The sequence below is a fragment of the Electrophorus electricus genome, chromosome 6 (genome assembly GCF_013358815.1).
Source record: "Electrophorus electricus isolate fEleEle1 chromosome 6, fEleEle1.pri, whole genome shotgun sequence".
Classification (NCBI taxonomy): domain Eukaryota; kingdom Metazoa; phylum Chordata; class Actinopteri; order Gymnotiformes; family Gymnotidae; genus Electrophorus; species Electrophorus electricus.
The window spans coordinates 16,205,347-16,226,122 of NC_049540.1; the positions used below are offsets into that span (position 1 = coordinate 16,205,347).

At 42.7% G+C, this 20,776-nt stretch overlaps 1 protein-coding gene across 3 annotated transcripts; it reads right to left on the reverse strand.

Moving 5' to 3' along the window:
- Positions 1 to 97: 97 nt before the first annotated feature.
- mtmr1b (myotubularin related protein 1b) lies at positions 98 to 16,899 on the reverse strand. Of its 3 annotated transcripts, XM_035527008.1 has the most exons (17): positions 16,620 to 16,899; positions 16,229 to 16,334; positions 15,017 to 15,082; positions 13,460 to 13,535; positions 12,851 to 12,945; positions 12,603 to 12,710; positions 12,336 to 12,437; positions 11,835 to 11,918; positions 11,235 to 11,384; positions 10,706 to 10,894; positions 7,488 to 7,673; positions 7,077 to 7,283; positions 6,555 to 6,647; positions 6,285 to 6,398; positions 5,065 to 5,241; positions 1,435 to 1,578; positions 98 to 952 (listed from the first exon to the last, which is right to left on the reverse strand). In XM_035527008.1, the coding sequence occupies exons 1-17, from the start codon at positions 16,754 to 16,756 to the stop codon at positions 947 to 949; spliced, it is 2,040 nt and encodes a 679-aa protein (XP_035382901.1). In that variant the 5' UTR covers positions 16,757 to 16,899; the 3' UTR covers positions 98 to 946. The 3 variants fall into 3 exon arrangements, with proteins under 3 accessions (XP_035382901.1, XP_035382902.1, XP_035382903.1); XM_035527009.1 differs by lacking the exon at positions 15,017 to 15,082; XM_035527010.1 differs by lacking the exons at positions 12,336 to 12,437; positions 12,603 to 12,710.
- Positions 16,900 to 20,776: the final 3,877 nt, after the last annotated feature.

Consider the following 20,776-nt stretch of genomic DNA (forward strand, 5'->3'; position numbering starts at 1 on the left):
AAGTAATGATGTTAAACGCTGAGAGATGGTAACGATCTATGATGATTTATGATGGTTTCTTTGGCATTGACTTATTGAAATTGGATGTAAGCACTTAAACAGCTACAATTTTTTATTTCAAAGAAACGTTTATGCAAATATTTCTGTCAATTTTTAAGATACTGGCATACTATGATCATACATATAGTAAATACGTTTAACACATTTTAATTATTGGTTTAAACAACTGATTCAGTTGATCATTATTATCTTTGCTTTTACCAAAGAATGATTATGTTGATAGAAACCATATTTCCTTAAATCAAGACAATGAAAGGAAAATTACAAAGCAATTAATTAAGAGTTGTTTTACAACCAATGGTGCTGGAAAAACACTGCTAAACTGCTAAAGTAAACAAATATTTAAAATATACAAACCTTTATATAATTTAAAGCCTAGGCTAAATGAAAGAAAAAAAATATGTATGGCATATTACAGCTTTTCATATTACAGGTTTTCAAAAGGCACATATGCAAATAATTTTATCCCAGTTGTCAAACTGCACTGTAATTTAAACATTACGTAATCGCTATATATTTTTTTACATATAAAATGGAATAAACTAAACCGTCGAGAAGTCCCAATATTCATAAATCTTACAAAATATAACTTCAATTTTATATATATATATATATATATAAAGAAGCTTATAACACTAGTCCACAGTCCCCTCTTCAGAATCCTATAACCAGTGCAGAGCGTTAGAGCGTAGAGAGTGTTGCTTTACACTTCAGATCACGTTATTGATAATCCAACATGATATTGATCATCCATCACTTTATCATATAGTTTTGCGAACAGCAGGAACGCCCGTGTGGCGCACTCCTATTTCAAACGACACGCAGTCAATCGCTGGCCTCGTTTACGCAGCGGACAACCTTTGCAGTAAAAACGTCGATTTTGTCTTCAGGTCTAAAAAAAACAAAGCAAAACAAACCTATAAATAAGAATTTGAATTTTAAAGTGTATGTACACCGTGTAATAATTTCTGAAATACACCAAGTGGAATTTTCCATTAAAACAGCAACACATATGGAATGGTTTTGAAGATTTGACGCTTATGAATTTCCTAGTTTCTGAACACAGTGTTAGTTTCAGTGTAATGGTTGAGGCAACATTGTTGTTATTACTATTGTCCCTATCATTATGAAAAGCACTAAAGTGCTATATAATTTAAAACTGTCTGTGTACTTTTAACGTGACGAACTTTCAAACCAGCCTCCATTTCACTGCCACTAGGTGTCGCTTTTAACCACATTATAATGACTCAAGGAAGTGTAACTACAGTAAATGTGTTTACCTAAAAGTTTAGTAAACATGTGCGTGAGTGTGAAATCCATTAAACAGTTTTACTGGCTTGTTTCACTAATGTTCTTGGTGGAAGACTATCATACAGTGGTATGCATAGCAGTTCCCCCGAGATCTGAGGATGAGGAGAGTGTGTGAGATGAAGAGGCTTCTCGTTGTAGCTCTTCCACTCTTCGCTGCAACTCTGCCCTCATAACTAACAGTTCCTTCAGGTTCTGGTGAACCGGCACCTGGAGGGAACAAGAGGCAAACAGACATTTAAAAAAGAGAAAGATGCATACACACACCTTCACACACACACACACACACACACACACACACACACACACACGTGCACACCCACACATACACATACACACGTGCACACACATACACATGTGCACACACACACACACACACACACACCCACACCCACGCACACATACACACACACACCCATGCACGCACACATGCACACATTCACGCACATACCCACACATACATAAGCATGCACACTCACACATGCACACCCACACATACACGCACACATACACACCCACACACACACCCACACATACACACACACACATGCACACATTCACGCACATACCCACACATACACGCACACCCACACAAACACATGCACCCACACCCACATGCACATGCACACACCCACACATACACACACAAACGCACGCACGCACCCACACCCACATGCACACACACGCACACCCATACATGCATATACACACACCTACGCACGCACCCACACATACACATACCCACATGCATGCGCACATACACATACACACATACACACGCGCGCACGCACACACACACACACACACACACACACACACACACACACACACGTGTGTGTATACATATATACACATACACACACACACACACACATTATATATATATATAATGTGTGTGTGTGTGTGTGTGTGTGTTTAATTACCATCATGGCTTATAGCAAGTGGAAGCACTTTGCTTGCTCAGCTGCAAAGCAAATAAGGATCTGGCCAGAGGGAGCAGTCTCAGCACTACAGGACTGTTTTGAATGCACTGACTGGAATGTGTTCAAAGAGGCTTCCAATGTCAATCAGCACATCCTTTTAGTGGAGTATGCCGAGTCTGTGATGGGATTCATATCCAAGTGTGTGGAAGACGTGACCATTATGAAAAATATCACATGTGCCAACCAAAAACCCTGGCTCATCAGAGAGGTGCATACGCTTCTAAGAACGTGTAATGCTGCATTCAAGTTTTGGGACAAAGATGCTCTAAGATCTGCTAGAGCCAACTTGAACCAGGGCGTGAGAGCAGCAAAGCGTGCGTATGGACAGAAAATCCAAAGTCACTTCACTGACTCAAAAAAGTCCAGGCGCTTGTGGCAAGGCATCCAATTGATCACGGACAACAAACCATGCCCAGTGATGATGACACTGACTTCCTCAACATATTCAGCACCTACTTCAGCTGGTTTGAGGAGGCAAACACTACCACAATAACAAAAGCAACCTTCAGGAAGGATGATGAAGTACTCGGTCTTGACTCAGCTGATGTCCGGAGGACCCTACGCAGGGTCAACCCTAGGAAAGCTGCAGGTCCTGACAACATACCAGGGAATGTGTTCAAGGAGTGTGCTGACCAACTGGCGTACGTCCTCACAGACATCTATAACACCTCACTGAGCCAAGCCATTGTTCCTCAGTGCTTCAAGGCAACTACTGCTGTACCACTGCCCAAGAAGTCACCAGCATTAACATTCAAGGACTACCGCCCCGTAGCACTCACTCCTATCATGATGAAGTGCTTCGAAAGACTGGCAAAAGACCACATAATGTCAAGACTTCTTGCAACGCTTGACCCACTCCAGTTTGCATACCGCCCTAACCACTCCACTGATGATGCCATATCAGCAGCGCTTCACTGAAACCTGACCCATCTGGTGAATAAGAACAGTTATGTGCGGATGCTTTTCATTGACTTCAGCTCCGCCTTCAACACAGTCATACACTTGGTAAAGCAACTCTGCCCATTAGGCATTGACACCCCATTGTGCAACTGGTTATTGGACCTCCTCTCAGACAGACCACAGACAGTACGAGTTGGAGTAAACACCTCTGAAACCATCATCATGAACACAGGAGTTCCCCAGGAATGTGTGCTAAGCCCTCTGTTGTTCACCCTGATGACTCATGACTGTTGTGCCAAGTACAACTCGAATCATCATCAAGTTTGCAGATGATACCACGGTAGTGGGCCTCATCAGCAACGACGATGACTTGGCATACAAAGAGGAAGTGAACCAACTCGTCGTCTGGTGTGACAATAACAACCTGTCACTGAAAGTCAACAAGACAAAGGAAATTATTGTCAACTTCAGGAGGAAGCACACGGTACATACACCACTCGCAATCCATGGTACTGCCGTAGCTTTAGTGAGAAGCATCAAGTTTCTAGGGGTGCACATAACAGATGATCTGACATGGACTATACACACCACTTCCCTCATCAAAAAGGCACAGCAGCGCCTTCACTTCCTGCGAAGGAAGAGAAGAGCAAACCTTCCCTCTCCTATCCTCACGATGTTCTGTAGAGGCACCATAGGGAGCGTTCTGACCCGCAGCCTCCCAGTCTGGTATGGCAGCTGCACCGTCTCAGACCAGAAATCTCTCCAGAGAGTGGTGAGGACAACAGAGAAAATCATCAGAACCTCACTTCCATCCGTACATGGTCTATACCTGTCATGCTGCCTCAGCAGAGCCTCCAAGATGGTCAAGGATCCCGCCCATCCTGACCATGGCCTGTTCAGCCTTCTGCCCTCTGGTAAACATTACCACTGCATGCGGTGCCAGACTTAACAAGAGCTTCTTCTCACAGGCCATTAGACTACTCAACCCCCTTTAACAATACACACCACATTTGTTTTATTTTACTTTATACCTAGAAATATAGAACTATTTTGATCACTATTTATAACCCACACCTCCATCTTCATATATAGCTGCTTTGTGCAATAATTTTAATGTTCTCTCTGTGAGCACCTTATCAACATTTTCCAGTGCTAAGCTTACAATACCGGTTACACTGTGCAATAATCACTGGATCAGTGTCAATAGTTTCTATATACAATGTGCAGTATTTTAATCCTATGTGCAATATATATATATATATATATATATATATATATATATATATATATATATATATATATATATATATATATACACACACACACACACACACACACACACACACACACACACACATATATATACTTGAACTATATATATTTTTTATATATTTGTGTATTTATACTATGTCTTGTCTATGCTGACTAATGTCTTGTCTTGTGCACTTAACTTTATGTATACTGTATATTTGCACATCGGAGTTTGGAGAAACGCAATCTCGTTCAGCTGTGCACTACTTTGTTCAGCTGTGCACTACTAAATTGTAAAATTGTTTCTGAAGCTCTAGGAGGTGAAACCAGTTTATTTTAAAAGAAAAGCGGATGTTTTAAATCATAACATTCATTCCAATAGAGAGAAAGAGAATACTCAGTTTACTTTAACCTTGAACTAAGGAAAGTGTTTCATACTCTTCACACAGGACCCTTTTTTTATGCAAAACGCATCGTAAACAGATAAATTTAGATAGTATTGTGCAAAGAAATTTTAGTCTCCAGTTTTTACTGTCTGATGAGGCGGCCATGCTGTACAAACCTGGGGCCTCATGCGGGGGTTCCAGCGCGCGTAGTAGCTCACCCAGAGCTCCAGACACCTGAGGCTGGCCACTGGGTACAGGACGTAGTGCTCGTAATTCACGTAGAGCGGGTTGATGAAGTCCTCTGCCTGACTGTTTATGTATGACCACAGCGACACTGTCTTGCTGTATACCTCCTGAAGAGACGTACAAAATGGGTTTCTTTGCTTAACGAGTAGTGAGTAGGGACTTTGTAAGTGTAAGCTATGTAAATGAACACTGACACACATCAGGGTATTGCTGTTGTGGAAGGGAGGTCGTACGTTAACAATATAAAGGGAGCTTTCACATACATGCATATACACAGCGTATGTGCCTCCTGAAGTTTTCAAGTCCCTGTTTCTCTCTAAACAGTAGACAAGAAGTGAAAACAAATCCAGGCCCTAATGAACACTTAGTCTTTGGCCAAAAGGGATTTCAGTGGAAGCTCCCTACAGATAGTGAGATTAAATACAACAGTCAACTAAATCCAGGAAATCGTCCAGGCAAAACTATCACCAAATGTTTCCAAACTGCTGTCACTCAGCGAGTGAAAATAACAGGTGTTGGAAAGAACGGTCGATTTCTGTCCTGGATAAATCAGCAAAACAGCACTGGAGCTCAGCGAGGTTACAGAGAACCAGACCTGAGCCCCAGTGAGCGCACTGGGGTCTCTCCCAGCCAGTGGGGGACCAGCCAACTATACGCTCATGCTCCACTGGCCTTGGAAGGCCATAGCAGGACTAGAAACTGCACCCAGTAACCAGTGGAGAAGTTCAGCTGCATTTGCAGAAGCTCTGCCACAGCTGGCTGAGAATTAACAACCTGATGTTGGGTTTTTTTTGCAGCCACTGTCAGAGTTTTGTGTGGTAGGATTAGTTTGCATTAGGTATCCACTGAGTCTTCTTTCAGCTACTTCATTTGACAAGTTAAACTATATTAGAAAATGGCTAAAAAAGTCCCCCGATTCAGCTGTTTACATAATGAAAGATTTTGGGTCCAGTGCTTGGAAATTCCTAGGGGAATGTGCCTTCCATTAGGGTTCCACAAGCTTGTGTGCTGGCATTGCTATTGTGGCTCACAAATCGGTCACGGTGGTTTTTCACAGAATGCATGCGTAAGTGCCCTGTATTACACTCCTGGTCAGACTGCACAACCCTTTTGTTTTATCCAGCAAGTGTTTGCACGAGCGCTGCCTTACCTTTGAGACACGCTCCTGCTCGCTGTTGTAGAGGAACGTCCCGAACAGGCAGCTGTAAAGATGGTCCAGCACCATAATGAGAAACAGCTCATTGAACTCAAACGCTGAGGGAAACTGTGAAGTGAGAACACGGTGAGCCGACCTCATCTGCAGAGGTTCACGTATCATTCCAGCACACCAGAGTGAAAAGGAAATTTAATGTTAAATGCTAATGATTAGTTGACATTAGCAGAGGCCTGTTCACCCTCTATGGGAGGCAACGGGACTCACCTGTCTGCTCATTTGCCAAACACAGTCTATGAACTGCACAAACAGAGGTGAGCGCTCAGAGTTAGCGTGGTTCTCATCGCCGTGTCCCACACGCTGGGGGGGGGGGGTGTTTCCACACAGAATTAGAGTAATTATGGGTAAAGAGTATCAAGCATCAAAAATCACAGTAGTATGTTTTATGCTAAAATGTCTGATAAAGCTAGATGCTCATGCTCCTTTCATTAGTTTATAACATAATATGTAAATGTATGTAGTTCATAAATCACACATCAGGAAATCCTGCACAACTCCAGTCAATTACTTTTTCATATTTAGGAATACTTAGCCAGAATAAGCTCCTAATGTCGCCACCAACAATCTACGATGTGTTGCAGCAAGGAGTTATTTACCCAGCACTAACTGCCATCACCCCTCATGTTGAATACTATTAGTGCCATCACACCTGTCAGAGTCTCTTTTCGGTTGTGTGCCGGGGAGGGGGGGGCAGAACGGGGGTGGGTGGGTGTTGGCGGGCGTTCTCACCGAGGCGAAGCGATGGCCGAAACTGAGCCACTCCTTCTCCAGCAGCATCTGGAACCCCCTGAGCGAGCGGTAGTGCGCATCCAGCATCAGCATGGCCAGCGAGGTGAGCTGAGCCGTGCGGTCCCAGCCATCACTGCAGTGCACCACCACCGAGCTCTTCCCAGCCTCCACCCGGTCGGCGATCCGCACTGCACCGGCCAGCAGCAGCTGCGGAATGCAGGACATTTAGCGGGTCAGTTCACTCATAAAGCCCGAGACGCTCCGGCAGAATCGTAACACACAGTGTAGGCCGGCACGCCCAACACTGCATATTAGGATCGGACAGCTGAAGATGGTGCAGAAAGCAGGATCCGTTTGGGTGCACTGGCCTTCAAGCGTGTGCCAAGGGTGGTGAACAGGCTTACTCCTTACCCTGATGTATTCGAGCCAGTGTGTAGCATCCACAGCAGACAGCCAGTGCTGCTCATCGATGGTCGGGTAGACCACCTCCTTCAGCTTGCGCAGGGACTCCCTCATCACGTGGATATTGGGAATCTCCAGAAAGTTCAGCTCAGCGTTAGGGTAGAAATTCTCGTTCTCATAGCCTCCGTCTTTGGCCTGCAGGAAACAAGAAACTGGATGTAAGTGTTCTACAGCATTAAGCAGCAGTAATAATGGTCGAGATCTCATTTATGCTTTCATTTTGGCACAAATTCCAACCTGCCTCAAATGATGTTCATATATGATATTTTGTATCTTGACACAAATACTGAGGTTATAATATGAGGTTTTGATGTGTGGAAAACAATGTGCCAAGTCATTGTCCTGATTTCAGAAAGCAGGTTCAACAAACTCTGAGTCTAAGCCTGAACTCTGAGTTGAATAACTCTGAGGTGTCAAACCTCAGAGTTTGGCCTTAGAACAGGTGATTAGTTCAATAAAGTGCATGCATAATGGGATAAAAAGCCCTCAGCAATGGAACACAGGTAACATGATTCACCATGGCAACAGGACAAAAAACGCTCAATCTTCTTTTTTGGAGTTAGAAATATTAATGACTGCTTATGGAAAATATGAGCATATATTTAAACAGACAGCAAAAGAATGTGTGTATGTATGTATGTATATATACATATACACACACACACACACATACACACACACACACACACACACACACACACATATATCTGTTTCCATTTCATTATCTTCTGAGGGTCATTATCACCCTAATGAAAATATGAAGATATGTGCCATGAATTAATGCCCCCAGACGCAGACGTAATGTAATATGTAATGTAGATGTAATGTAATATGTAATGTAGATGCTGTGTGTGTGTTTGTGGGTGTGTGTGTGTGCATGCAGGTGTAACCCAAGAGGCGCAAAACAGACTTGACAGAAACTGAAAATGTAATATTAAAATACAGTTCAAACAGGTAATGTGTAACTACTTAGTGAAGGTTTATAAGCACAAAACAGTATTTTTTCAGATTTCCCAATACTGCCAGTATTTAATAATGTCTATTTTAAACCAACATCTAAAGGCATTAATACATACAAGTTTCCAAATTTGTGCATACTGGACCTTCATCCAGTAAGCTAATAAACTTTATAGCCACTAGTCCTCTGTTATAGCCAGCAGACCACTGTTATAGCCAGCAGACCACTGATATTGCCAGTAGAAATCTGTTATAGCCAACGGAGAAAAGGCAGAGGTCCGATAAAAAAAAGGTGTGGGAGCACTACCACCACTCAAAGAGGCTCAGATGAAACATTTGCGACCTGTTGCTCAAAGCATGTCTGGAGGAAGGTCTTTTGACCTCAGCACACAAGGGCCTACATAAGAGGTTGGTTTTTGTAATCAATCACACATGTACATTCAACCTTTTGCCAGTGTTAGTTCAGGGACACTCAACGACATATCTTAGATGCAACTTTACAAACCGATTTTCTTGTAGTGGTACCATTCTTTGTGATTGACTGCTGCTACTTTTCAGTTTCTAGTTTCAGGTTCTGGTGGAGCCTTCTGCCAGAACAGGCCTCCAAGCAGTTGTAAGTATTAACATTCCACAGATTTTTAAATAATGGGTTAGAGTAGATCTCAAATTGTTAATTTTTGAGCACACTGGTCATCTCTACCCTGGCTCCTGTACTGTAGTGAGCCCATTCTTCCAATTCAAGGCTTTATTTCACAACATACTTGTATACAATATACTTTCTCCAATATGGTTAATAATAGTTAGAATAATAATAATAATAATAATAATAATAATAATAATAATAATAAAGTATTTGATAACCTAATAATAATTGGCTATGTGAGCCTACACTGTAGACTACAACAAATTTACACAAGGCATGTCACATCATGTCACTGTCTTGTAATCAAATGTTTCCTCCCATGTGATCAAGACAAATGGGTTTCCTTCTTGGAGATAGAGGGAACCCCTACCTGCCGTTTCCTCTGACACCACATACTGATCCTGATCCAGTTTCATGCCCACTGCAGGACCAGAGCCAGAATCAAGATAGAAACATAAGCTAGGCTGGGTTTCACTACCTGAGTGGACTCAGCATCACCCATGAGAGTCTTTATTGTGGCTTGTTCGGTACTACTGAAACCCTGCCACATCACACAGTTACCCAGAGGAAAAACCACAACCATGGCAGAGATGGCGAAGTCCTTAAGAGACACCACCGGCATAAAATTACTTCTCACTAAATGCTCAAACCCATCACCATCTCTCTGCATGAATACGTCAAATAGGCAGTAAAGGTTTTTGTGGTTTGAAAGTAAAAAAAAAAAAGAAGTTTCCAATTTGCTTCATGTCATGCAAGTATTTAAGGTCCCTACTAATTTATAAAAGAACTGTAAAAATCACCCATAACTCTGACTGTGGAATTATGAAAACAATTTGTGGCCCCTTTCTTACACAGTAACAGCTTTCATATTTACTGCCTTTCATGCACTTACAACATTGGACACATATAGATCTTATGCTGTGCAAAGGTTTTTGTTCTGAAATACCATTTATGTTAAGGAACCATTATAATTTTATTAGGAAATGTACATACTACCACAGTTATTTTTATGTATTGTACGTGGTATGAGATTTATTTTTTTAAGGTTAGTCTAGACAAAGAGGTTTATTTGGTTTGTCTGATTTTGGATTAATGTGGTTTATCTGGGATTTGCTTGTCTAGACTGATATTATGTAAAGTTCCTTTACACGCAGCTAGGAAAAGGTAAGAAAGATACCTAGCTCAGCTTGAAGTTCTAAAGTTCTGCATCTTATGTTGTTAAGACTTTATTTTGTTTTGTTTTCTGCCTGTGACGCTACTATTGGATTGTGTTCTGACTGCTATTGCGTGTTCATGGATCCTGCAAACCTGCTTGACTCTTCATCATCATGTGTCCTTCATTTCAAGACTGAGAACATTTAATTTCATACAGCTAGAGAAAATGTCACAGACAGATTAACTTTGACTGTGGGTCATCACACAAACTAAATGCTATACTCCAGCTTCCTTGAGTTTAAGTAGTACCAAAAAATAGATTACTAGTTCATAAACATAACTTCTCTGAGACACTTGACTTACCAAAAGTAAATCAAATGCCAAGATGAAAGGAAAAAATGACTTTTCTTACTTTGTTGGTGTCGGCCACACTGCTTTGCCGTGCATCAAAGATGCAGAGCTTGTGAGACTGGGCGCTGGCATCCAGGATGGTCTGGAGGTAACGCTCGTCCTCTCTGCAGCGGTGGTCGGAGGGGCCGACCTGAGGCTGTCCGCAGCGCACTATAGCCGCCTGACTCTCAGGATGAATCCATGACAGCACCTGAGTCAGTGAAGGCATGTTAGCCGACAGTGGGGAAACACTGACCGCCATTACCATTGTTCTGCCTGATTTCAGAAAGGCGTGAGGACAGTATTATTTAACAACTCAGCTAAAATATTATTATGAATGTTGTTTGTTGTTACACAGTCATAACTACAAACAATAACACTAACAATAGCAAAGTAATGTGTTTTGCAGAGAGAGATTTTGGAGGTTAGGGAAAATATGGATACTTGGAAAAATGTACTATTGTTTATTGCAAGATGTTTATTGCTTAGCAAACCAAGCAGAGACCGCGGTGACTCGGTGGGAAAGCGCAGACTGATGTCTGGGTTCTCACGGGGAAGCGGCGTTTGGCCCTGAAGGCAGCCACCCTCCGGAGCTCGTCCTCGCCGATGTTCGCCGGCACCACCAGCACGGCTGGGTACGTGTCGCACACATCATAACTGCTGTTGATCTTACTGATGAGCCAGCTCTCATTGGGCAGGCCCTGTGTGAACCACACACGCACGCACACACACGCACATAATCCAGGAGTCTTTACTACTACTCTGAACTGTACAAGCACACTTCACTTAGCTCACACTTCAGTAGGATGTGTGTCTAAACAGACTCGTTTGGAAGGATCTCATTTTCTAAAAAAATAACGTTTTACAACCAAGTTTTCAAACATGAAACTATTCACAATCAAAGGAAATCACATGCATGCATGAACCAAAGTAAACCAGTGTAAAATATCATTATAAGCAGTAGTAAATATACATATGTATGACTTGCATGTTTCTTTTTTATCTCTAGGTCTAGTCTTTCATACACTGGGCCCCTCCACATGTTCAGAGTTGTTTTCAGACAGGAAACAGTGCAAATAAATCCATCACAATATTAATGCATCTTTTTCGGTTGTTGTTAAGTTGTGAAAGGCTTTGCGAAAGCTTATCACCTGTCTCTTGTATTCACTTATAGGATCATAGACCTTCCAGCCATCTTTTGGGAACTTCTCCTGGTACTTGTAGGCAAAGAGAGGCTGCAGGCCAATCCCAAACGAGTCAGAATTAGGAAGGCAATTCACATACTGTGCACCCTATTAACTGCATGACACTGCACTGACATAAGACTGGAACAGCAGGTAAAGTTGTTTCAAAGCCAACAAGCAATACAACCAAGAAAAAAATGTAAGCAAGGTAGCTTATTTGTGAACCGCATATGTTTGAAGAAATAGACAAGTTTAGCATTTTATGCAGGATATTCAAATCAACTGTATGGGTGTAAATTCAGTCTTAAGTGTTGAAAAATGTGTAAAGTTAACATTTATTTAAATTGTTCTGAACTTCCTGTTTGGTTACTGAAAGACGCTCTTTTTAAAGTAACAGTATATTATGCTCTACGGTTTAGTCTCTTTAAAGCAGGACCACAGGTTCATGGCAGTTGCGTTTGGTCGTACCAAGTCGTGAGAGAGGGGGAAGGCATACTTGGACAACATCTCAAGGATCTCCAGCTTGCTCTGTTCCTGCTTTTTATAGGCAAACCTTGGGTTTCTCAAGTCCTTGAAGTGGAAGAGACCACTAAATTTAGAGGGTTTGAATGACGCACTTTAACTTAAACTATTATAATGAGATATTTATGAGAAAGAGAGACAGAGTGAGTGAGTTAGTTAATTAGTTAGACAGACAGACAGAGAGAGAGAGATAGATAGGAGACCTCCCCTTACTTTGCAGACTATCTCTAGGCCTCGTGTGTTTTCTCCATGACTTTGCACCACGATAGTCTCCAACCTGCTGATAGCTCCCAGGTTCACATCCAAAACAAACGGAGGATCCTACCGGAACCACCCGAACAGCAGGTTGACCACACCATGTTAAAACCATGTCCTCTACATTCCACTTATCAGTACTCGGCCCAGGAGACCACTCCCACAGGTGCTATGTACGAACAGGAAGATGGAACGTTCCGGCCTACCCGAGCGAGGCTCTTGAAGTAAAGCTTGTAGTCAGTGATGGTCAGGGTGCCACTCACAGCTCCAGAGAAAGGACATATGTACATGACATCTTTGGCTATGGAGAGAAAGGCAGGCCTCGATTATACAAACAAGGCTGGACAAACCATTATCCTTATTCTATCTGTGCCAGTATGTACAACAATATTTTAACTGGGATGGGATCTAATAATAGTTTGTTTGATCTAAAACTAGAAACTTGGCAGTCATGAAATTATGCTGTTTCAAGTGGTTTAATAAATCTCTGATGTGGCGCTTAGTAGGCTTAGTAGGTCCATGTGTTTTTACAGGAAATGCACCACATTTTTTACTTTAGCCGTGCATTCGAACAAATCAGAACTGTTAACAACATGGCTCAACCACACATTTGAGTCAAAATGAAAAGAAACTGAAAAGAGTGGAAAAAATATTCACATGCAAGTGGCAGACTGGTCATGAAACAAATCCACACAGAGTGAATCTGGTTTGAGAAATGTTGTACTAAGGTATTTTTACAAGGCTGACATAGAAGTGATTGGACATGTAACAGAACGACAGGGGCCGGGGTGAAGTCACAGATATAATTCTCTCACCTATGGCTTTGATGGTCTCGCCAGGTATGCGTGGAGCCTCCTCCAACTGTGCTAGCTTGTTACATTCCCTCAGTGCCTTGCACAGACAGACACATTGTTAAGCTCATCACAAACTCCCTATCGCTCTCTCTCTCTCACACACACACACACACACACACACACACATACACATACACATACACACACACACACACACACACACACGTATACACACACATATACACACACACACACATTTAAATTTCAAAAGCAGCCACTGGTGCACAAGTCAGTTTGCTTTAGGTTTTCTTGGACAAGCTTTCAAGCTTTCTTGTTTTATGAGTTAAAAGACCAGACTTAAAACAACAGATGTTTAAAACAGGCAAGTCAGCACGTGTAAGAAAATAACAGCAGTTAGTCGACTATGGGTTGGGACAACGAGGAAGCATTCTCAAAGTAATTACAGTGACAGCACAACACACAAACACCCTGCATGAATCTAGAAACAGCTCCTAATAGACTCTTGAAGCTTGCAAAAATATGAATGGCTGGCGAAATTACTGGCTGCATACTGGGTGCAAGGCAGAAGGCTTTCTTTCCTTCTCGTCCGCTCCCATTACAGCCTGCGGACAATATCTTGCCCCGTGTCCTGGGCTCAAAAATAAATAGTGAAAACCACTGGCTGTAATTCTGCTGGTGATTTTGCAGGAGTCAGCAACAGAGTAAGCCATCATCCCAACTGTGACAGCTGCGAGCTAAAGGCTAGAAATCGGTGGCAGGAACATCTGCAAAGGACAGGCTCATATTTCTGGCCAGAATTTTGCTTCTCTGGACATAGTGAACGCGTGTTCATGGGAGACTGGTGCACGGTACAGCACGCTGATCCTGAGAGACTCGGAAGGCCACACCCTGGAGACTTGGCAGAGTGTCGGCAGATGAGCCAGGGGGAATGGAGGGATGGCTCCGCCCACGGTGAGGGAGCTGTGTAGAGGCATTGCTGGGCGAAGAAGACTGAGGAGAATGGAGCCTGTTGGCTCAGCGGGGCAGACCTGTGGGGCAGACCGGTGGAATGTGGAACGCGGCACGACACGTCATCTCAGCTCAGCACGCAATGCTGCCTTGAGGCTCTGATTATTATCGCTATGGTAACAGAGAGGTGCATGACAGATGGTAGACGATCTAGTTTTTTGTGTTTATGATAAATCCGTGGTCTTTCTGATTCTTAAAGGGATAATAAACTCCCTAAATGCTACACTGTAGACAATTAATGTTTTCATCAGTCATCCAACTGAATCTTTCCATCAGTTCTAATTCTTGTTTTTATGATTCTCTCTATGCCAAGCTGTCTTCTTGCCTGTTTGCCTTGTGTATCTGTTTAGCCTTCTGCCTGTCCCCTCATTCAGTTTATCCTGCAGTGTCAAAACCCCCTGAAGCTTGTCTTTCACTGTTGTACAGTAAACAACGTTCAAAGTGGTATTCAACCATACAACGAGCCATGGAGCACTCACAAAATAAAGTAGGCTTTAGTCATGTCTGTGAGGCATGGGGGAATACTTCAACAAACACACAGAAACTTGCCAAGGATGAGGCTGTGTGCTGAGGATCACTGTCCAAGAGAAATCCTTTAACGTCAACATCATAGTCCTAGGAAGTCATAGTCATAGGAAGAAGAGAGGTTGGGGCGGAAGGGAAGGGGGAGAGAGGGAGTTACAGAAACCAGGCTGGTGACCTTACAGCAGTGGCCGCCCTGACACCATCCCAAGGACAGTGCGGGCCATTCAGGCGGGCGCACATGACTGTCGCATCACAGTGGAAGCACACAATGAGAAACCAGAAGTAAAATGGCAGACTTTCCAGTTGAATTCCTGCCCTTCTGGGGTCATATGTAATGCACCTGGGGTCATATGGAATGGAAATGTGGCATAGGAGACGCTGGTTTCTCTTACCAGACTTTACAGCAAAAATACTGCAGAGACGATTGTTCTTAAAGCAATCCCATTGCTCACATGCACGTCCAGACCACATGATTAAAGCACAAGTACCAAAGGCGTACATGGCAAGATTTAGATGTGAAGTGTGTTTAGCTTTTGGGGTTGGGGTGGAGGGTGTGTCTTGCAGAAAGATTATGTTTTTTTCAGTTATAACTATGACTCATATCATTTCTTTTAAAACCTAGCATTAAGAGTCCATAACATGTGCACATCAGAGCACAAAGAGCTAGCATCAAGGGACAAGTTGCATCATACTCTGCGGAACCTTCCAGATAAGCCCACGCACATCTGCTGGAGAGGTTCAGGATGGGACTAGGGGTCATAAATCTGCATTTTTGTGTGTGAGTGAATGAGTCCACATAAGAGGCACATGTTGTTTACACAAGAGCTTCAGGAGCCAGGAACCTGTCCTCTCTGGAGTAGCTGAACTATGCGGTCTCATGTATAAGAGTATAGAAATTCATTTCAAAGGAGGGTTAAGCAGTAGCCTAATGAGAAAGTGAAAACAGTTCTGATTCTACAATAAGGTTGTAGAAATGCCCAAGTTTCACTGCACTTCTCCTTGCTACAGACGTTACTAAGCGAATGTTACTTCTGTATTTCAGTAATGTTTTTGATACTTTTTGCAACGGCTCCCATAATTACTTATACTATGACCAATTGTCAAACACTGAAAGCGACAACCTGATATTGCAGTGCACTTTAAAGCTTTTGAAGCGTCCATAATGATTTTCCTAAGAAAACACACTGCTGGTAATGAACCCTCCCCGTTACCACAAAAACACACAAACACGCATACCTTGTAGTCTCGAGAGATGGATTCTGATACTATGGGTCCTGATATTTGACTTGAGATTGTAGCTGCAATTAACTGTTTGCACCATTCCACATGGGCACCTGTAGGACTGAAATAAAGAGAAACTTTCAAAAGACGCTGACACGCCAGTTCTGTATCATTACAATAACAAAAAAGAAACACATTGATTGTTTGACTTAAACTCATTTAAAATGAATCCACAAAAACACCCCAGAGCACTCGCATGTATCACACGTAGCGCAAACGTGGGGATATGCAAGACATCAGATACCAGGGGAAAGGACGCACGACACAAGAATGACTTAAAGACTATTTACTAGAAGAACATGATAGTTCTTCGCTGGCTTGATGGTGAAGTAAAATAAACACTCACCTGTCTAGCGTTTCCGTGCTCGACGGTCGAGACGCAGTAGTCCCCAGAGTCCGCGACAGTTTTCTGTTCGCATTCGTCTGACACGGAACGGTGTCTAAGTTGTGGAATCCAATATTCGAGTGTTTATCCATAGCCATCTCTCAGTGTTTGTTTTTTTCTTTCCCGATCAAAGGAATGTATTTTGCACTGTGTTGCGCTTTTACAGTCTCACTACTCTTTCGAACTAATGTACTTCAGATTCGGATGGTTCTCCTAACGTATCCAAAATCTGACACAGCCTTTCGCCAACGTCACCGTCTGAAGCACTGAAAACGCCATTACCCAAGATGCAACTTGAAGCACGACATGTAACTTTCAGGAATTCAAATTTTAGTGGCGGTGAGAATAAAATTGGTGGCTGGATGTTGTTATGTTGAAATATATAAATGTTCAGAATTCTGAATAGTAGGCTACCTAACAACAATGCAACTGGAGACAAAATAACCAGTGGCATACAGATTTAACTTCCACGCCTTTGTAGATAACGCTTAAAAGCAATTAAATGACTAAGCACAGATTTTAATTCATTTTCATTTCATGACAAAACCACTACATTAAATAACCACATTTGGAGCTTATAGAAAACCGGACTAGACATTAATCGCTTGTTTTTTTAATTTTAAGTTGTTTTTTTTCTCGTTCACTACTTAATTCTGCTCCTTATTGTTTATATTATTACTATTGTAATGCCCGTTGTCGGCCAGAGGAGGACGGGCTCCCCCTTTGAGTCTTGGTTTTTCTCAAAGTTTCTTCCTCACGCTCTTAGGGGAGTTTTTCCTTGCCACTGTCACCCTTGAGTTGCTCACTGGGGGCTTGGACTCGGACATTTGTAGAGCTGCCTTGTGACAACAACTGTTGTAAAAAGCGCCATATATATACACATTTAACTTGCCTCGACTTGACAGTGCAACTGGAGCCAAACTAACCAGTGGCCTACACTCAGATTTAACTTCCCCGATTTTACAGATACATCTTTAAAGCAATTAAATGACTGATCGCAGATTTTAATTCATTTTCATTTCACGAATGGACTCCTATTACTTTAAAGATTTAAGTATTAGGCCCAGGAACCAGCTTACTGGGACGAAACCACTACATTAAATAAGCACATTTGGAACTTGTCTAAAGTGAGACGTCAGCTTGATGGGGTTGCTATATTCGGGGCCAAAGTATAGTGGAACGGTGTTATAACCATGCCAACCCAGTGTTCCATTATAGAACTCTTATAATATGACAGAGCAGAACTCTACAAACACATAGAAATCTACGATATCAGTTCAGTCTGATCAACGTTTAAGACTACATTGACGTATAACGCTAAACAATGAGCGATTTAACGGAAAGAAAAGCAAATACTATGGCCAGCCACGGTGAACCAGAAACAGACGTGTGCCACGGCGCTGAAACTTCGGCCACTCAGGGCACTGCGTCCCGAAAACGTACATTTTCCCGATCGGCTTCCCCTTGCGCTCTGTCTCTTCACAACATTGACGAAGCTAGCGACGGAGAGCTTCGCATTGATTTGGAGGAAAAGGCATTTCAGGTGCTTGCCCAGAAATCGGTGATCAAAAAGCCGCGCGTGGAAGTTCTAGGAGACGGCGAGGCTCCGTTCGAGCTTAACTTCGCCGGGCTCTCGTTTCCGCGGAAGCTGTGGCACATCGTGGAGAACGAGACCTACAAATCTATCGGATGGGACGCGCAGGGGATGTGTGTTGTTATTGACGCTGAGCTATTCGTGAACGAAATTCTCAGGAAGGAGGGAGATTCTAAGATTTTCCTAACGACTAATATGAAGAACGTCCTGCGCCAACTCAATCTGTACGGGTTCAAGAAGATGGGCCGCGTGTGTAATACCTCCAAAGTTGCGAGGGAATCTACATCCAAGGTAAATATCCACTTAACATTAATTAAATCTTTATAGCAGGTCAAGCCATCAAGCAGGCAAACGACTCGTCATTTCCTCATCTTTCCACAGAAACTAGTGTTCCATAACAGCTCCTTCTGCCGAGGACACCCTGAGCTCCTGGACCACGTGAAGCGCCGTACGAGGGTCAGGAGCGAACTAGCCTCTGGTTCCAGGCACAGTGCTTCTGTCTGTACGTCCCAAAGCCTCCTCCCTCTACAAAGCTCTAATGGTGAGATGAGCCTAAACACATGCGATGCACCTCGGGACCTCAGCCTCAAGAACAAGAAGTCCAGAACCTCCTCCTCCTCATCTGAGGACAGCCTGAACTCCACCCTGCTCCGTGTGCTCTCCCTCCTGACTGAAATGACCTGCTTGGCCCAGGCCTCGACAGCTGAATCTCTGATCCCGGCCAGACTACAGGCCACCCTGGCTGCCTGGATCTCGCTGAGCACCCTGGAGCTCCAGGCATCTGGGCTGATCTCCACAAGCCACCCAGCATTCAGTGCAATGGCCCAACCTTGCCCCAACTGTGGACACAACATTCGCCCCTCCCAGAGCACTCAGACGGACAGCCAGGTGTAGAACTTTCACCGAATCTCTGTTCTCCACTAGATATGATACTATAGTGTATATGTTAATAATACAACTACATCATTCATAATAAAGGGATACTGCTGCAGTGTTGGTTTTGCTATGTGATTTATTTTGTGGTACTGTAAACAAGTCTGGTATGATCAGGTAAAACATATAAATTGATAATAATATTTGGAGCCAATGTAAAATAAAAATAAAAATGCATTCTGTATGAATAGTAGACTACCTAACAACAGACCGTCTGCTGGTCGCTACGTGACGTCACCCGAGGCTCATCATATTGACATTGTGTCTGTTCTCCAAGCTGAGCAGAAATACAGAAAACAAAGAAAAATATGTCTCATTAATATTAATGTATCTGATTCACAGAAGACTGCTTGCACATTTCATCTAAAGCTGGGTTTGAATGTTAGATCTCTAACATCAAAAGTGCTCATGATAAATGAAATCCTAACAGAACATAGATTTCATGTACTTTGTCTAACAGAAACCTGGATCAAGCCAATGAGTACATACCTTTAAACAAAGTGTGTTTAGCTCACTGGTTAAGGTACTTGACTTGTAGAAGATTGCTGGTTCAATCCCCCCCACTGCCAAGTTGCTGCTGTTGGGGCCCTTAACTCTCAATTGATCAAGTTGTACTCAGTCATAACTGTAAGTTGCTTTGGATAAAAGTGTCAGCTAAATGCCATAAATGTAAACATGTCCTTCTGGTGACAGCTATGTACACTGGCCATAAGGTGGCATTGCAGTTATTTATAATGACACATTAGGAATAAACCAGAAAACTTGTTATGATTTTGAATCCTTTGAAATTATTTTTACTAAATGATGTAGCCAGTGATAAGAAGCCCACCCAGCCTCTTCCACTAATTGGCATCTACAGGCCACCAGGACCCTATTCAGAATCTATTAACACGTTTGCAGATTTCCTCTCTAATCTAGTCACTCTACTAGTAAGAGCCATTATTGTGGGTGATTTCAATATTCGCTTTGATAGAGCCCAAGACCCTCAGAGGTCGGCCTTTATTTCCATATTAGAATCAACTGGTTTCACCTGATGTATAAGAGAACCCACACACTCTGTGAACATACACTTAGTACTAACATACGGTGTAGACACTGAGAACACAGTCATACTGCCAAATTCTAATGCCATCTCAGACCATTCTTTCATTTCATTTGAACTACATATGAGCCACAATATAGTAACCTCACCTCACTACTGCACCAGACGCACAACAACATCAGACACTGCACCTAGATTTATTGCGAATCTCCCAGACTTATCATTTGCGACTAGGATACCCCCAAACCCCAGGCAACTTGATCAAATAGCTGAATGCTTAGAATCTGTATTCCGCTGCACACTCAATGATGTTGCTCCACTTACGAATAAAAAAAACTAGGGACAAAAAATTAGTACCTTGGTATAGGAATACATTCACAATTTAAAACAAAACACTTGAAAAATAGAACTTAAATGGTGCCACACAAAACTTGAATTCTTCCAACTTGCCCTAGTGCCACTCCTAGTTCTTTACAACCCATCAAATCTGCTTAGATCAAAAGGTGCAGGCTCTTTACTGTCACGGTACAGCCCCTCCTCCCAAACGTC